Below are 18453 nucleotides of genomic sequence, written 5' to 3' on the forward strand. Positions count from 1 at the left end.
GTCTTCACGCATGTGCGTAAAGGTCCACGCATCGGAGATCAAATGTGGCCGCCGAACATTAACAGAATTCTCGTGTAATTTAATTTCTACGGTTTCTGCAATTAATAGTCGCGTATAATTACGTTGGACATTAAGTATTTTGGCCTCATTAAATAAAAAAGTATGTTTTTCGTTAATGGCATGAAAGGCTAATTCTGACGCTGTTGAACGAGAAGCACAAACTGAGGCTTCGTGTTGATTTACACGAATATTAAGAGAAAATCGCGTCAAACCTTGGTAAGACGAGTCGCAATCACTGCAAGAAATGTTGTATACCAGATCATTAATTTGTGTTGCGAACGCGGAAAGAACCGAGCGATTGTTCAGTATAGTGTGTAACTTCCGTATTGGCCTGGCTACAATTTTAAATTTGGTATCTTTAAAGAATCTATTAAGTTGTTTGTGCCACTGTTCAACATATGGGATAGAAATAAAGTATTTTTTGATATTAGTATTGTTGGTTGGTGTAGTAGTTTGTATCCTATCCTTAGCCTGTATCCTAATTCGGTTTATTGTGGCAATGGAATAACCCCTGTTTAACCCCTGTTTAAGAACCTGCTAGTTAATATTTGTATTTCTGAGTCCAAAGCAGATTCCGTCGATTATCTTTAATCAATTTCTAAATACCTATAAATATTCAACAACGGAATCTGATTAGATTCTTTTAATTGCGTTAATTTGTTTTTTAATTATTTTAAATTGATTTGAATTGTGTTAAATTGGTTTTTTTAATTATTTACATTTTACTCTAATGTACCGGTAAGTTTTCGTTTTTTCCGTTTTTTTTTTTTTTTGTATGGTATCATACGGAAGTGTTCTAAGTACTATATTGAGGTAAACTCCTCTTATTATTTTATAAATGTAAAAAGTTATAAAGAACTGCTTCCACACAAATAAATACAATTATGTAATCAATAAATATCAAACTAATTACTAAAATAACTAATGGCATAAGAAATATTTCTGATCTTTGTTTCACTGAATGGCAGGTCTGCAAAATGCATTTCTTATTTGCTCAACCTCTGCTTTTCATTTCTGCACTTAGAAATCTCTCTATTTTAGCATAAAGATAATAATGCAAGGGTTAAATTTTCATGTCAACTCTAATGCTGGGATAATTTTAGCTTTTTCTACAATCTTCATCTTTTTCCTCTCACAGCCATAATACAAAATAAGATAATTAAAAAAAAAACACAATCATGAAAAAAAATTTACTAAAACATATCTCAGTTGATTCAGTTGAGAATTAAATCAATTATGATGCATCATATGGCACTGGCATTTGTTCAATATGTGATATTACCTTCCAAAGATTATAGGTTGTGTGACAATATTTCTGGCAGAGAGATATATGAATATTGCCTGTTGTTTTGACCACTACTACACTAAATCATGGATTAAGTTCTGGAAGGTTAAAAGTTTTGTACACTAAATGTAGGTTATTTATTAAATCAAAATTCACTAAATACAGAAAAATATATTGTTTACAACAAGCTTTGGCTGGTATCAAAAAAAAACAAAAAAAACAAAACACAACATACTGAATCACACTAAATGCATAACACTATACTGAGACCGTATCAATTATTATATACATTTTGACAGAGTATATATGATAGTTTGTTAAAATGTATGTATACTATACACTGATGAGCCGAAACATTATGATCACCTACCTACCTAATATGAGGTTGGTCCTCCACGTGCAGCCAAAACAGCTCGTACCCGGCGAGGCATGGATGCTACAAGATTTCTAAATGTGTCTTGTGGTATCTGGTACCAACACACAACCAGCAGATCTAAGTCCTGTAAGGTCCGTGTTTAAGATGCCACGATCGGAGTTGCTGTTCCAACACAAACCACAGATGCTCGATAGGATTGATGTCTGGGGAATACTGGAAGTCTTCCTCATGTTCCACGAACCAGTCTCAGACAATCAGGGTGGTGTGGCATGGCACATTATCCTGCTGAAAGATGGCACCGCCAGAGGGGAGGATCGTTGCCATGAAAGGATGTACCTGGCTAGCAATGATGTTTAGGTAGGTGGTAGATATAAGAGTGCCCGGCACATTATTATTATTATTATCATTAGCCATATGGCGCAAGGATTATTATCATTAGCCATATGGCGCAAGGAAGCCTGAGGCTTATGCTGTACCAGCCAAAAAAAATTTCTGAACCCCGAGAGAGAGAGAGAAATCACCAAGAAAGAGAAGAATGATGATATCCAGCTCAGGAACCTGTGTGTGCCAAGCCAATACTCACCAGATGTGAGCCCCTGGGGTTAATTGGACTCAGGGTATCCCAGCAGAACATTGCCCAAAGTATGACACTGCCGCCACCGGTTTGTTTTTATCCCACGGTGCATCCAGGCGCCATCACTTCCCCAGGTAAATGACACATACATACCCAGCCTTCCACATGGTGCAACAGGAAATGTGATTCATCGGACCAGATGACCTTCTTCAAATCACTCAAGGTCCAGTTTCAATGCTTGCATGCCCACTGTAGGCACTGTTGCTGGTGAACCGTGGTTAGCATGGGCACTCGGAGCGGCCTGCAGCTATGCAGCCCCATTTTCAGCAGCGTTCAATGTACTATGTGTTGTGAAACATTTCTTCTGTCACCAGCATTCCAATTACTGGCTAGTTGCATAACGGTCGCCCTTCTGTTGCCATGTACCATCCGGTAGAGCCTTTGCTCACCTCGAGCATTGATGAGCCATGGTCCAACACCTCACCAGCAGTTTGTGGGTTTCTCCTCCTTGGACCACTTTTGGTAGGTACTTACCATGGCTGACCATGAGCACCCCACCGGCCATGTCATTTTGGATATGCTCTGACCCAGTCATCTGGCCATTACAATTTGGCCTTTGTCAAACTCGATTAAGTCCACTGCCTTTCCCATCTGAAGAACAAGAGTAATACTGATTAACAGAACTCAGTATCAGGTGTTTTTAATACTGTGTCTCGACCCGCGCACGCATCATACTTCACCTGCAGTTGCTTCGATTTACATAACGACTCGCTGGTCATAATGTTTTGGCTCATCGGTGTATATACATATATGTTTAAATAATGTTTTATCTGTTTTTTAAGTAAAAATATTAGTATATCAGAAACACCTTTTGCAATATACGCAAATGGCTAAAAAGACACTTTTGTGCCATGTTTCTCCAGATGCTATGTACTTTTCTGACAAGAGATGGGCATCTATCATTCTGACAAAAAAATGATCCACTATTCACAGTATGTTTACTATGGCATTATGCGATTTTTCTCAACTACTCATATGATTTATCACCTTCTGCTATAAAAGTTTGTAAAACAAAAACTGTCAGCTAAAAGTGAGCAATATTTATATTTCCACTCATAAAAGTGATGTAAAAAAAACTTTTCATAAAAGTGTACAAAAAGCTTTGAAGATTTTGTCAGCAATATTTATATTTCCACTCATAAAAGTGATGTAAAAAAAACTTTTCATAAAAGTGTACAAAAAGCTTTGAAGATTTTGTCATTTTATATCAGTATATTTTTCTCATTTTTAGTTTTTATATTTTATGCATCTTTTTGCACCCAGTCTAAATCAAATATACAGTATTAGTCTATATATTTTAATTTTGTAAATTTGTAACACTTCTTTATGGTTCTGAAACATGGATACTGAAACAAAGAGACATTAATAGAATACAAGCTGCAGAAATGAAATTTTTAAGATATGTTAAAGGATGTACAAAATTAGATAAAATACCAAAATAAATATTAGAAAGGAATTAAAGATTTACTCAGTTAATGGAAAAATGATAGAATATAGACAAAGATGGAAAGAACATGTAGAAAGAATGGAAGATAATAGATTCCCTAAATTAGCTTATACATATAGAGCAAAAGGAAAAAGAGACAGAGGAAGACCAAAGAAAAGAAGGGCAGACCCCTTCGAAATCGGAACAGGCAGATTGCCTAATCCATGAAGGAAGATAAGATAAGTAAGTAATTAAGTACGTAAGTTTAAACAAATCAGTTTTTAGTTCCCTCTTTTCATGATTGATGAGCTACAGGTTTACAAATGAATGCATATAAATATTATTATATGTTAAACAAAAAAATTAAATCCAAAGATGTTAAATCCACCTTGTTCAATTATGATTAGCTTTTTTGGACATGGCTACTTTTTTTGAAAATGAAGTATATTTGGTATATCTACTGGTTATATTTATAACTATTATAAACCTTTTAACTTTAATAATGTGCTATTTAAGTATATGCTATACTGTCGTATTCTAAAAATATATTTGGCTTTTGTAATAGCTATATGGATATTTTTGATATATACAAATTTTCTTACCCAGCAGCAAGATGTGCAGCCCGACCACATGTAAGACATCTGAAAAATAAAAATAAATTAGATATTATCTGTCATTTATAAAGATTAATTATAAACTTTAGTATATAATGCATATAGCTACTTGTTGATTCTACTCAATGAAAAACTTCAGAGTCCAGTGCAAAAGCAAGTCAAGTGAAAGTGAACCAACAACTCATATACAGAAAGACTCTCCCAGAATTTTGCACATGTGCACAGTAACAACTGATACACAGTATGCTCAAATGTGTTAAAGCTTAATTCTCACAATCAAGGTTTGTATGTCACACATATAAGTATATAACTATCAGTAATCACTTATGTCCCAATAAGAGAGCAGCACAGTCTAAGTCAATTCCTAAAAGCAGGAGCTAAAACAATGAGATTCACAGAAGAATGCATTTTCTCATAGCATACAGAAACTATGGTGTGTTCCTAAGAGTAGAATAACAGAACAAATAATTCTGTAAATGATATGCCATTGTAGAAGACAATGTGTAGCCAGGCCAGCTACTATCATTTCATTACACCTAAGACTCCAGCACTAGAGACCATAAATTTAAATTATGGCCCCTATTTCTGGAGAAGAAAAGAGAGGTTTAGAATACATTGTAGGAAGTTTTCTTAGCTAGTTGTTGATTACTAGAACAAGTTGCCTCTGCAGGTAGTTGAGGCTGATAGTTTGAAGAAATTCAAAGGTCAACTGGATAGTTACTTATATGTAGGGAAGCACATACAAACTGCAGCTGAATTTAGGGCTTTAGGACTGAATTTTGATGTGAAAACAATTTTGGCGGCACCTACTAAATTTTGGACCGAAGTAAAACCAATTTGTTACAAAAATGTGAAGCAGAAATTATGAAAATGATGTCACTTCCACTTCATATTTGTGTGAGCATAAAACATTACATTGTTATTTCAGACTGAAGTAAAATTGATTGGTAATGAAAATGCGAGACAGAAATGACGAAAATGTTCAAATACACAAATGCAAAAATGTGTCTTAAAAATGCGAGATGGAAGTGAAAGAAGTCTCGAAAATGTGAGACATTACTTCCATCTTGCATTTTCGAGTAAGTAGTGGGCGTGAGCATAAAATGTTACATCGTTCATAACTTCAGTTCTAGTTGTTTGATTTTAAAATGGTTCTGATTTTTGGCAGACATTTTTGCATAAAACATCTTTCATGCATTTATTTTTTTTTAAATGATACCACTACAACCATACATTGGCTACTGTTGAAACTATTCGCTATCAAGCCTGAACTAGATCTGTGCCAAATTTCATCAGTGTGCACAAAGTCATATATAAGTTGGTGCAGCAAAATCATGTCATTCAAGAATCGAGCAAAGAATGGTGAAAAAAGCTGGAAAAAGTGAAACTGAAACAGTTACAATGGTGAGTGCAGCTTATAGACATGAAGCACTATTAAGATTCAACATTTTTTCTTGTATGGGTGATTCCATGAAGGGTGGGAAGATGTTCAGGATGATGCATGGAGTGATCACCCATTCCAGTCCTATATGAACTTAACCATTGAAAACGTTTGGCAGCTGTTAATGGAAGATCATCACCTGTCCCTCCGAACGATAGCAGACCAACTTCACATCAGCAAGGATACCGTGCGTTTGATTATTGTCAAAGATTTGAAAAAAAGGAAAGTACTCACACCTCATACCACATGCACTGACAGCAGAACAGAAGGAGACACGAGTTTCTATATCTGCACATCAAAATTTGGTTGAGATGGCAGATAGTGATCCAGATTTTGCAAAAAAATCATAACTGGTGATGGATCCTAGTGCTTTGTGTACAAGCCTGAAACAAAAAGACAATCAGCTGCATGGCTTGGAGAAAATTTGCCAATGCAGAGGAAACTCTCGTTCCAAAAGTCTCGAACCAAATTATGTTGGTGATTTTTTTTGATTGGCAAGAAGTTATGCACAAAGATTTGTGAGTTAAATGTGGGGACAAAGAATACTACTCTACTTTTGTTAAAAATATAACTATATAAACAATCTGAAAATGATCTTATGAATTTCATTTAGCATTTATGAATAAAACCAATATTAGAAGGAAAAAAAAACATCAAGGAAGCAAAATATAAAACAAAAACCTAATACAAAAATTTATTTTGAGTTGTTACTTTTCAGTAACTCTAACAGGAACTATACTCTATAAAAACGATGGAGTCAGAATGGCAGGTTTTACCCTTGTACATGTTTTTTCTGTTCTTCACAGTTTGCCATGAGAGTCACTAATTCAGAGTGGCTGTTTTTTTTGGTTTTCTTATATTAGTATTAGCAGTGGCAAATGATGAAAGAAAGCAAGCTTGTACAGCCAAAAAAAAACTACCCACATCATCAGCCCCCTCATCCCCCTCTAAAAAATTTTCTAATTCTTCCTTAAATTTATTAAAACTACCCACTTCCACAACACCAGATGGAAGTTTGTTTCCACAATCAATTACCCTCTGGCTGAAAGCAAATTTTTTCCCACATCTATCCTGCAACCATCTTTTTTCAATTTAAATTTATGTTCACTATGTGTTATCTAAGCAAGAGTTAGGATGCCCATCAGTATTTAATTTACTCAATCCATTTAGTTTTGACCATTTCAATCAGGTCTCCTCACAGATACCTAGCTTCCATATGCTGCAATTTACAAAACTCAAGTTTTTCTTGGTAAGAGAGCCTCTTTGTTCCCCTGATTAATCTTGTTACTCTGCTCTGCATCCATTCCAAAACAGATCTACGTCCTTCTTAAAATGAGGTTTCCACACCTCTATACAGTATTCAGGATGTCCAACTATTGCCTTATATAACAGGATAACCTTGTTGTCCCTGCTGGTAAAATTCCTGTATATCATATCATTGACAGAATCCCATGAGCTGTCCAAGCAGCCTGCCTGCACTGCTCAGAGAACTTCATCTTGAACTGTAAAATTATCTCTAGGTCTCTTTCATTCTCTACTCTTAATCTTGAGCATGATACTGCCCAAATGGTATGCTATTTTGCAATTTCTGCTACCTATGTGCAGCACCTTACATTTATTAATGTTAAACTTCAATTGCCACTTCTCAGCGGATCAGAAAATTTTTCTTTGTCTTTTTTGCACTTACATATCATTAAACATCCTGCCAAACTTCGTATTATCTGCAAACTTAGACATTAAGCTAGATATACCTTCATCAATATTGTTAATAAATATTGAAAACAGTAAGGCAACCCAGTGCTGAACCCTGACTAATAACCACTCTCTGTCTTCTACCACTCAACCATCCCTCTATCCACAGCAGTAACTAGCCCCTAATGCCATAATGCTCCAATTTTTACAGTAGTCTTTCATGTGGTAGTATTCAAAGCTTTACTGAAATCTAAATATATGATGTCATATTTATTTATTTTTTTGCATTCAGTTACTTTGCAATTGTTTAATAGTAGCTAATTAGATTGGTCAAACAAGATCTCCCCTTAACAAATCCCATGCTGTGAATGCCACAGAGTGCATTCCTGTCAAGATGATCCTGCATTACTTCTTTAATAATTGGCTCTATTATTTTCCTTGGTTGAAGACCATATGCATATTGGAAAGTTAAGTTAATAGGTCTGTAATTACTCACTTTGTCCTTTGATTTCCTTTTTGTAAATAGGGTAACAGTTGTAATTCATCTGTAATGCTACTAAACAACACTGACTCGAATCTGTAAAACATCTTTATTATGATAAAATAAAATAAAATACTTGTGTACTGATTGTATAACTATACGTTAAAATATTAAAACAAAATAAAATAAATGTTGTATAACAAGAATAAAATTCAATAAAATATATAAAATTAAAAGCGATAAAAGTTGTTTAAAACCACTAGTACAGGAGCTTTCGGCAGCAGCAGCCACCTTCATCAGCTATAGTTGTTGCAGGATAACCGACAATCTATATGTACCACACATCTCAGCAGGTCTGTAACATGGACTATGGAGTCTGCACAGTTCACTTCTCATGCATTGGAACCGGAAAATGGATGGGCCACACTAAACCATTCGTCCCTTCGTAGGATAAGGGCTTCAAAGAGTGGATGAATGCGGCAGCCCTTATCCCTATTAAGATTGTAGTGCTTGGATGAACATATTCTTAAACTCTCCAGCCATTTCCGGTTCCAAAAGCCATGAGCCTTATCCACGATCACGGCTTTTTTTTTTTTTTTTTTTTTTTTTATAGCGGTAATGCCATGCCCAGTTTCCCAGGCATATTCTGCTACAGCTGAACCTCTGTAATTTGCAGTCTTAAGGGTTCTGTTGTGTTCCCCCAGGTGATCCCACAGCCTACGTTTTGTTTCTCCCACACACACAGGGATGAACAGTTTAGAGTGGCCTGCCCATTTTCTGGTTCCAATGCATGAGAAGTGAACCGTGCGCAGACTCCATGTTCATGTCGCAGACCTGCTGAGATGTGTGGTACACATAGATTGTCAGTCATCCTGCAACCACTATAGCTGAAGAAGGTGGCCGCTGCTGCCGAAAGCTCCTGTACTAGTGGTTTTAAACAACTTTTATCGCTTTTAATTTTATATATTTTATTGAATTTTATTCTTGTTATACAACATTTATTTTATTTTGTTTTAATATTTTAACATATAGTTATACAATCAGTATGCAAGTATTTTCTTTTATTTTATTTTATCACAATAAAGACGTTTTACAGCTTTGAGTCAGTGTTATTTAGTAGCATTACAGATGTTTGTTTGTTTGTTTGTTTGTTTCGGAATTTATTGGGCGCATCGGCAACTATGGCCATAGTGCGCCAGCATTACAGATGAATTACAGAGTTCCCGACTCCAGAGGCCTTTTAAATGAAGAGTAACAATTGCACATTTCCAATCTGTTGGGACCTCCCCTAAACCCAAGGATGTTTTCATCATTATGGCTGAAGGTTTTCTTACCTTTATGCTGCTCCTTTTAATATAATTGGATGGATTCTATCAATCCTAGATGCTGACAGAAAAAGTTTTGAGCTTCAACAATTTCTCTGTCAGCATCTAGGATTTTTAAGTCACTAAGAGGATTTGCCTAAATCCCCTTAGTGACTTAAATGTACTGTTGCACTGTTATGTATGTTTTATTAAAACTAAAATTTTTTCATTTTAATATTTATGTTTTATTAGAGATATGTGAATTAAAAATAAAATTTGTTTTAGATTATCTATGCCCTCCTATTATTTGTGCTTTCCCTTCATTAGCCCAAATAATCAAGAGTTTACCATATTTGCTTTACTTATACACATTTTGAGTTTCTAAAATGTACTAATTCTTTTTTCAGTTATGGCATATCACTACAATGGTTTTATGGTATGCTCTCATAAAAATTAACTAACTTACTTTGTAATTAAAGAAGCTTCAGGATAAAGGCTCTTATTAACTACTTCCTTGAGTTTTTTCAAACTGATCATAAGGGCGCGGATGCGATTCTTTATTGGAATCTGTAGAGTCTGATATTCAAGGCGACCTAGTTTAGTCTCCAATTCAGCTATTAACTCCCTTACTGCCTTCTTCCATGCTTGTTCCTAGGTGGGACATGAAAAAAATATTATAAATGAAAAACAAGAGTATGAGAAGGTGTTAGTGACCAGCTTTTGCAAAATATACTCATTTTCCAAATGAACCTATCAATCAATCAATCAGTTTGAAGTGTGACTTTACTGACTAATTTGCTTATTCTCAGAAGCATTTCCTGTGTATTCTTGGTCAATTCTATCATTTTTATTTATGTTAGGCAAATTCACCAAAATGTTTTTTTTTTTTTTTTAATCAAAGGTATAATTTTTATTTCTACGTTACATTAAATTTCTACTTAAAATAACCAAAACTAACTGAAAATAAATAAATATTCTTCTTTGCTCAGGTTAGGAAAATTTGCAGAAATGTTTTGTTTTTGTTTGTATATTGTTAATTTGTGTGTTGTTAAGTTTGCTCTATTTAATGCAGTCTAACTTAAACTAATGTAACCTAATGTAATGCAGTTTGCTTGTGATTTGATTACAAAAGTTAGCTGAAGCATATGGCTATAAAAATTTGTAATTTATAACTCAGTGTCATTTATAACAAAGTGAAATGCTTCAATTTAACAACATGGCCATGCCACATAACCTCTACTGAAATATGCATTAAGTTTGTTAACCATTCCATATGTATATTGCATCATTCACTGGAAAATTATTTGACAATTAAGTGTAACAATGAATAAAATCAGATGTTAAACAAACTGATTAATAGAATATTTGACCAATAAGTATTTTGTACAAAAGTCAGTTAACAAAATGTGTCTGTATACTTGTTCTTGAATTCTGCCCATATCTGATGGAGAAGCAAACCTATGTACTTTGTGCATTTGCATTTATTGTTTCCTCAAGCTGATGTTACATGGAATTAATCAGCCTTTCCATAAACAAATGTACTCTTCAGTCCCATTTACACTGACTAAATTGAGTCTCCATTTGTATATATATATACACACACATGTTGCCTGACCATTTTATTAAATAATCCCCTGTTTTAATATATATATAAAGTCGTATATATTTATTTATATATCTGAACACTTCCACTATAGGCAAATGAAATAGCCCACGACATGCTGATCATATAGTATGAGAGACGTATAAAAAGATCTGTAGTGCCTTAGTGGACCCATTAAATGTGTATTAAGGGAAAGGTAAGCTACATTAGACAGCCAATCCACTGAATCATACAAATGCTAATGCAAAAGCAAAATTCAACCATGTATCAAAGCCAACAGTGTCTAGAATCTTCATTCAGTAGTTACTGTGGGAAGGGAGGACCCAGCAATGAGAAGAATAATTCTGACCAGAAGAAAATATCCAAGACCAGAGGTGTCTAGTCCATTATGTATGCAAAAACAAGAAGGCAACATTGAAAATCACCAAAACCTTCAACATCAGATGCAAGGAATCCATTTCAGTCAACACAGCACACAGAACCTCAGGACAATGGTCTATGCAGCCATATGGCAACTCACAAGGCTTTCATTTATGAGTAAAATAGACAAGTCCATTTCCAGTATCATCAGGAATAGCAGCAACGGTTGGTGGAGTGTTGAAAGCACATAATATGGTCAGACAAATCACAGTTCCCATTTTTTAGCACTGACAGATGCATGAGGGTGTGATTTTTTTATTTATTTTTTTATTTGGTAGTTGTTGGCGCATCGGCTTCTGTGGCCATAATGCACCTCCCAAGGCTTTTGCAGTACTTTGATCCAAGCCCAAGGCGGGATTCGAACCCGCGACCTTTGGGTTGCTAGGCAGGCACTTTACCCACCCAGCTAGCCCGGTCGGCCATGAGGGTGTGAAGGCAGCCATATAAAGTAATAGATCCCAAATGTATTCTGTTGTTTTTTCAGGCAGCTGATGGCAGTGTTCTTGTGTGGGAACTGTATTCATGGATGGCATGGGTCCTCTTGTTATTTTGGTAAGCCCTGCCACCTGGAGTGCATATCTGAATATTCTTGCAGACCAAAATTCATCCCATGGTGATGATATTTACTTGGATGATGATGGACTTTTCTAAGTTGACAATGCCCATTCATAAAGATGCAAAGTTTTCAAGTACAGTATGCACAGCATCCATCACAGCCCACACAATTTTTGAACATGAATCCCACTGAGAATCTGTGGGATCTGCTGGAAAGATGAATCCAAGACAAACCTCAGCAATGAAGAAATCTAATAGATCTAAAGGTTATTTGTTAACAGAAATGAAAAAAATGTCACCAGGGACACCTTTGCACACCTAGTTGGAGTCATGGCACACAGAATTACCACTGTCGCTGATGCTAAAGGTGGATCTCTGCACTGTTAAGTATATTTGCTAATCCTTCGGTTTGATAATTGTATGTGTGTCTCCCTCTCGCTATATATAAACCCGTTTTATCTTAATATAATTAAAAGAGAATCAGAAAGTAACGACTCCTTTGTTTTTCTCCTTAGGTCACTGCTATATTATATGTGAGGGATAGTTATATCAGTGTAACACTTAGATTCTCAGCATGTTTTGCACAATTACATTTGATCCAAGACAGCTAGAGATTAAGAAGTGACAGGACTTGACAAGCAATTAAAAGAATGAGCAATGATAAAAATCTTAATTGTCAAAAGTGAGAGAAGAGTCCAATTTCTATACATGAACAATTTCAGAAGTACAGCAACAGAACTGTGAATGAGAGTACTCTTTGAAAAGTGCATTAACAAAGTAGAGACAAGGGAAGGAGAATGACCCATATAACAAAATCATGAAGTGATTGTCCTTTTACTGCATTGATTCCAGATAACATTTTCTGCATCATTACTTCATTCACAGAAGTAATGATGGAGCAGATCTATGCTCCATATTCACACAAAGAGGCTCATAAAATAGTCACTTAATCTCTTGAATCATTATGCCACAGAAGATAAGGCTTATCACATGGGGCAAGAACTAGAGTCCCAGAGACTATTGCTGGAATTGCACCATACAAGCTCTCCAAGGCCAGAGAAATTCACAACCAGGCTTCCCAAAAGTGTGTGTACTAATGTCACCACAAAATTTGAATGAACCATGATATCTCACCTTCACTATATATAGTGTAGACCTAGCTCTGTTGAGCTGATGCAAGCTCTCCAAGGCCAGAGGGAAATTCAATACAGCACTACCAGGCTTCCTAAATAATAGCACGTGTACTACTGGGGTCATTACAACATTTGAATGAACATGATACCTTACCTTCCCTATATATAGTGTAGCCTATCACTGTCAGGCCGATACATCTTTTTGGTCCTTTGAAGGATTTCATACATAATGCAGAGGTGATCATCCACACTAAAGAATGCTGTGTGACTGTGGATGAACAGCAACAATGAGAGAGAGAGGTTTTTACAGAGTTGGAATACATGCTTATTCAGTACTGGAAGAAACTATTTAGAAAGATGCTAACTATTTTTATAAAGGTTGTGACTATATATGGCCTAATTCTCAGTTATGTATCTTGCAAATCGCATAAAATAAAAATTAAGAGGCATTACTTTGATTTTACAATGACTATCATAAAAAACAAAATATATAAACTTACATTAAGAGCCAATTTTGTAAGTATGTCTTGAATAGCATCTGTTGTTTCATCCACATATCTTTCAAAATCTGTTTTGGCAAGTTTCAGATCCATTTGCACAATGTCAGCTTTCTAATTATATCCAAAATAGAAATAAAAAATTAAAAGCAAACATTAGTTAGCAAACATAACCAAAATATTTATTCTGCATTTTTTATTGAAAAGTCCTAATCTTGCCATCTCTGATTGCATAACATTAATTTTGTAAACATATATATGCATTACCCCATAAATTAACTTCATTGATAGTATAAAAATTAGTGAATTTTGTTCCAAACACTGTTTACACTGTTTGTCTCAACTGCCAGGATGAATATGAGTATACTTTCATACAGCAAAGAAAAGGACATGCACACACACACACACACACTAATTGCAATACTATCCTGAAACCAAACTGCACTTTATAAGATATGTAACATTACTGTGTCATATGTCCTATAAAGTGAGGTCCTATCCTCCCCTCCAATGAAATGAGCTCTATTCCCCACTGGAATATTGGGAGATTATGGGATTCCATTTTATGAAAAAATTGACCGGTTTCGTTCTAGTGTGCCGAATTCATATGGACCTACATATGATCTTTATTGTTGACATGAGTGTGCCTACAGTACAGTTTGCCTTTTGTGCAGGCTAAAAAACCCAGAACGCTCACAGGGAAAAAACACTCTCTCTGGCTGAGATCAGCTAATTACAGCTCTGATTAAAGAAGTCTTTAAGAATTTGTTTAGTCTCTGATGGAACTCAATTCCAAACCCTCCCCTCTAAATGAGTGACAAGTGGCAAAACCACAATACTATCTGTGAATATGATACTGGGAACAAAAGAATAATTAATAATAATGAATAGTAGTAGAGAGAAAGAGCTGAGAGATATGAAACTATTCTGGATTAATCAAAATACAAGATTATTCTAGAAGATATGATTTTATTTTTTTGCACAATAGTATAGGGTTAAAGCCTCACGTTATGTAGGAAGTTAACTGACGTACAAGTTAATGCAATTGCATCATTTCTGTACATAGCCAACTACTTAAAGTAATTATAAATTGGCATCATTAAGTATATCTCATATTGTGAGTACCTTCACAACAAGTTGCCCTGATATTGCACTACCTCAAATAAGTAACACTTCACTATAGGAGAAGACTATTGTTACTTATTCTCAGAGGATACCATCACCCATACGGCATCGTTTCAGAGCTTATTGGCTCCTCATCAGTGGGTGGGCAAGTACCCTGGTGTTGCAATGATGACAACAATAGTCTTCTCCTGTGGTGAAGAGTTACTTATTTGAGGTAGTGCAATATCAGGGTAACTCGTTGTCAAGGTATTCACAATATGAGATATATTTAATGATGGCAATTCATAACTACTTAAGTAGTTGGCTACGTACAGAAATGATGAAATTGCACTAACTTGTATGTCAGTTAACTCGCTACGTAACCTGAGGCTTTAGCCCTATACTATTCTTCAGTCTAAATTACTCCGCACCATCAGGCATCTCTCATATTGTGGAGTTATACTTTGTCATCATTTCAACACCAGAGTACCTGCCCACCCAAAGAAGAGGAGCCAACAAGCTTTGAAACGGTACCTGCCCACCCACCAAAGAGAAGCCAACAAGCTTCGAAATGGTGCCATCTGGGGGGTCTGATGGCCACTGAGTTTCCGAGAATAGGTAACAACAATCTTCTCTACTGGGGAAGCGTTGCCTACTCGAGGAATTTATGAGCTTTTGAGTAGTGTGAGGTGAAGGAGTAACTGTCCCTTTCTTCCTTCTATGGCATTTCCTTCCTCTACCTCTCCTACTATCACCTTCCTACATCTTTATTGCTTTCCTAAGTCTAATAGGGATAGTATGAGGATAACCGAGATCTTTATCCCATACTATATTTCAAACGGTGCAGCTTAGATGGTAATGATCGGTCTAGGTTAAGGGGAGTGGATGTAACAACTTGATTAGCTTAGTTATTAGAGGGAAAAGTGACCAAGTCAGCTGCAGGCATTTGGTCTCTCTCTCGCATGTACAGCGGCTGAGCTTTGAAAGCTGCATGTAATAAAAGGAGCGTGAAAGAGGGGGATGACCCTAGAACCCATGTAGGGCAAGCCAACTCCAGGTGGCTGCCAGCCTGGTGGTCACATGGACTGGGCCTTCCTTGGAGTGTGTCAGTGGGAGAGAGCAGCCCAATTGGGTTGGAAGGTATACAGAATGCGCTTATTGTCTTCTTCATATCCATCCATCCACATGTATCATGTCTACTCTCAGTGGAACAGATTTTAATGAAATTTTATATTTGGGCCTTTAACAAGATTTGTCAAGCTATTCCAAATTTCATTAAAATTTCATCAGAATAATATAAATGCAGCAATTATTATTTCTCTTTTTTCCATTCTCAGGTAATAATTAGATTCCCAGTGGATGGATTTTCACAAAATTTTATATTTGGACCTTCTAGAAAGATTTGTAGTCACTCCAAACTTCATTAAAATCAGACTGATAGAAATCCAGTAATTTTCTGTCCTCATGTAATAACTCAACTCCCAGTGGATGCAATTTTGTGAATTTTATGTTTTAGCCTTATCAGCAAAAAGTCTTTGTGCATCAGGAATAGGTATACTGAAACAAATCTACTTACTGTAACTACTGTTTCAGTATATTTATTTCCAGTAAATCCAACAATTATTATTTCTTTGTCCAGCTGCCTGCATGTTGTTGTTGTTTTCATCTGTTCAGTTGCAGCCAACTTTCGGAAAGAAAATCTGTTTTAAACTAAAACAGATTAAACAAATACATCTATACATTACTTTGCATTGATAAATGCAAGGTACGTATGGGTAGCAGCAGTTCCAGAAAAACATAACATTTGGGTTATACCACATTCAAAGCAAGTGGAGAACAAAAGAGACCTAAATAATTATACAGTTCAACAACATGAAGTTCTCTGAGCAGTGCAGATAGGCTGCTAGAAAGCTCATGGGGATTCTTTCAATGATATACAGGAATTTTTCCAACGGTGACGTGGAGGTGATTATCCTATTATACAAGGCAATGGTTAAGTAGAACTTGAGTACTGAATACAGGTCTGGAACCCCCATTTTAAGAAGGATGTAATCTGTTTTAATATGAATGCAGAGAAGAACAACAAGATTAGTCAGGAGGAGCAAAAGGGTGGTCTTACGACAAAAGATTTGAGTTCTGAAAATTGCAGCATAGGCATCTGTAAGGATACGTGAATTGAAGTGTTTAAGGCTTTAAATGGATTGAGGAAACTAAATTCTTGTGGCACCTGAGTAATTACTCTTTCACACAACACACATAAGGGGGACATAAATTTAAATTGAAAGGGATAGGCGTGTGAAAATTTGCTTTTAGCTATAGTAACTTTTTGTTGGAACAAACTTCCATCTGATATTGTGGAAGTGGGCATTTTGAATAAACTTAAGGAAGGATTAGAGAAACTGTTAAGAGAGAGGGACAGATAATGGGAGAGGGTTTTTTGTATTTACTGAAGCTGTATAAGCTAAAAAAGCAAATGATGCTTCCTTGCATCATTTGCCTCTACTAAAACTAATACTAATTTAATATATTAAGGCACACTTAATAAATAATACTTCACCAGGCTAAGTAAGTAGTCCATCTCTTCTTTGTCTGCTTTATTATATTTCAGATCATTTAGCATATTTTGCATCTCCTGAAATGATAAATTTGAATAATTTTAATGGTAAAAGTTAGATTAGGAATGAATTTTAAAACTTGGCAAAAAATATCAGTTTTTTTTTTTACTTATTTTTGTTATTTACAGTATATATATTTTTCCCTTATAAAAAATTTTGTTAAATATAAAAATTATATAAAATAATATTAAATTCATATATTTTAAAAATATAAATATACCAGTTTGGAAATGGAATCTGCGTATTTCTATGTAACTATGACAATTAAACAAAAATCCACCAAAAATCTCACACACTAAGATGATATGTGTTCTGCCAGTTACTTGTTCAATAAAAAATGGATAAAAGTCCTGTAATCCTAATTAATTCCACATGAATAAGCTATTATCACTGCCTGCTAGTGTTTCTTTATTTTGAGATTCTTCATGTCTAATGAGTCCTTATTAGACAGATCAAGAATAGTGATTCTTCTTCTAGCATCTCTAACATGTTGGTGTATATAAAGCAGTCATCCAGTCTGGAAATGTACTACAACTGGATAAGTGACTAAACACAAGTTCCATCTAATATCTGGAAAAAATAAAGACTTCACTTGATCTTCTATCCCATTTCAATGTAATTTTTAATCGCTAAAATGTAAACAGTAATCCTGATTTACAAACATCGTGTGTTTCTCAGATCTGCTTTATATATTGAAAGTTCATAAATTGGGATAAAGTGATTTTCCCATACATATATAGTAACAAATATGGGAGGATGCATGCCAAATTTTTTTTTTTTTCAGAATTTTTATAATATCATTGATGCACTGGTTATTTAATACTAAATTAAGCTTTATTTATATATATATTGTAGAATATGTGTAGAACAGCAAACGACAAAGTATAAAACAGTTGAATAACTGTTCTATACTTTGTTGTTTTCTGTGTAGCTTTGTCTTTTTCTGTAAAGCATAATATGTTTTATTATGCAACTTCTATTGTTGCATAATAAAACATATTATGCAACAATAGAAGAGGTCAATAAACTTTCATTCCAAAATATGGCAATGGGTTAGTTGGCTCCAATGTTACTGTATTTACCTTTTTTTTCTTTGTTTAAAATTTTTTTTTAGAATTTTCTGGTTTTATTAATGATTTACTACATTGCTTAATAAAAAATATCAGGAAACAATCTTTTTAAATTAACAAGAAAATATCACAATAGCAATACA

The 18453-nt window shown here is 35.0% G+C and overlaps 1 protein-coding gene across 1 annotated transcript in view; it reads right to left on the reverse strand.

Moving 5' to 3' along the window:
* Positions 1-18453, reverse strand: part of LOC150089963 (uncharacterized) — a 153132-nt gene that overhangs the window by 97018 nt on the left and 37661 nt on the right. Inside the window, exons 10-13 of the mRNA XM_090390147.1 lie at positions 17183-17257; positions 13525-13635; positions 9780-9964; positions 4384-4422 (exon numbers count right to left, since the gene is read on the reverse strand). Of these exons, the coding sequence (XP_090246273.1) occupies positions 4384-4422; positions 9780-9964; positions 13525-13635; positions 17183-17257 (410 nt within the window). The remainder of the gene's footprint in view (positions 1-4383; positions 4423-9779; positions 9965-13524; positions 13636-17182; positions 17258-18453) is intronic.

The sequence above is a fragment of the Mastigoproctus giganteus genome, chromosome 2 (genome assembly GCF_048544385.1).
Source record: "Mastigoproctus giganteus isolate SK-2022 chromosome 2, ASM4854438v1, whole genome shotgun sequence".
NCBI lineage: Eukaryota > Metazoa > Arthropoda > Arachnida > Uropygi > Thelyphonidae > Mastigoproctus > Mastigoproctus giganteus.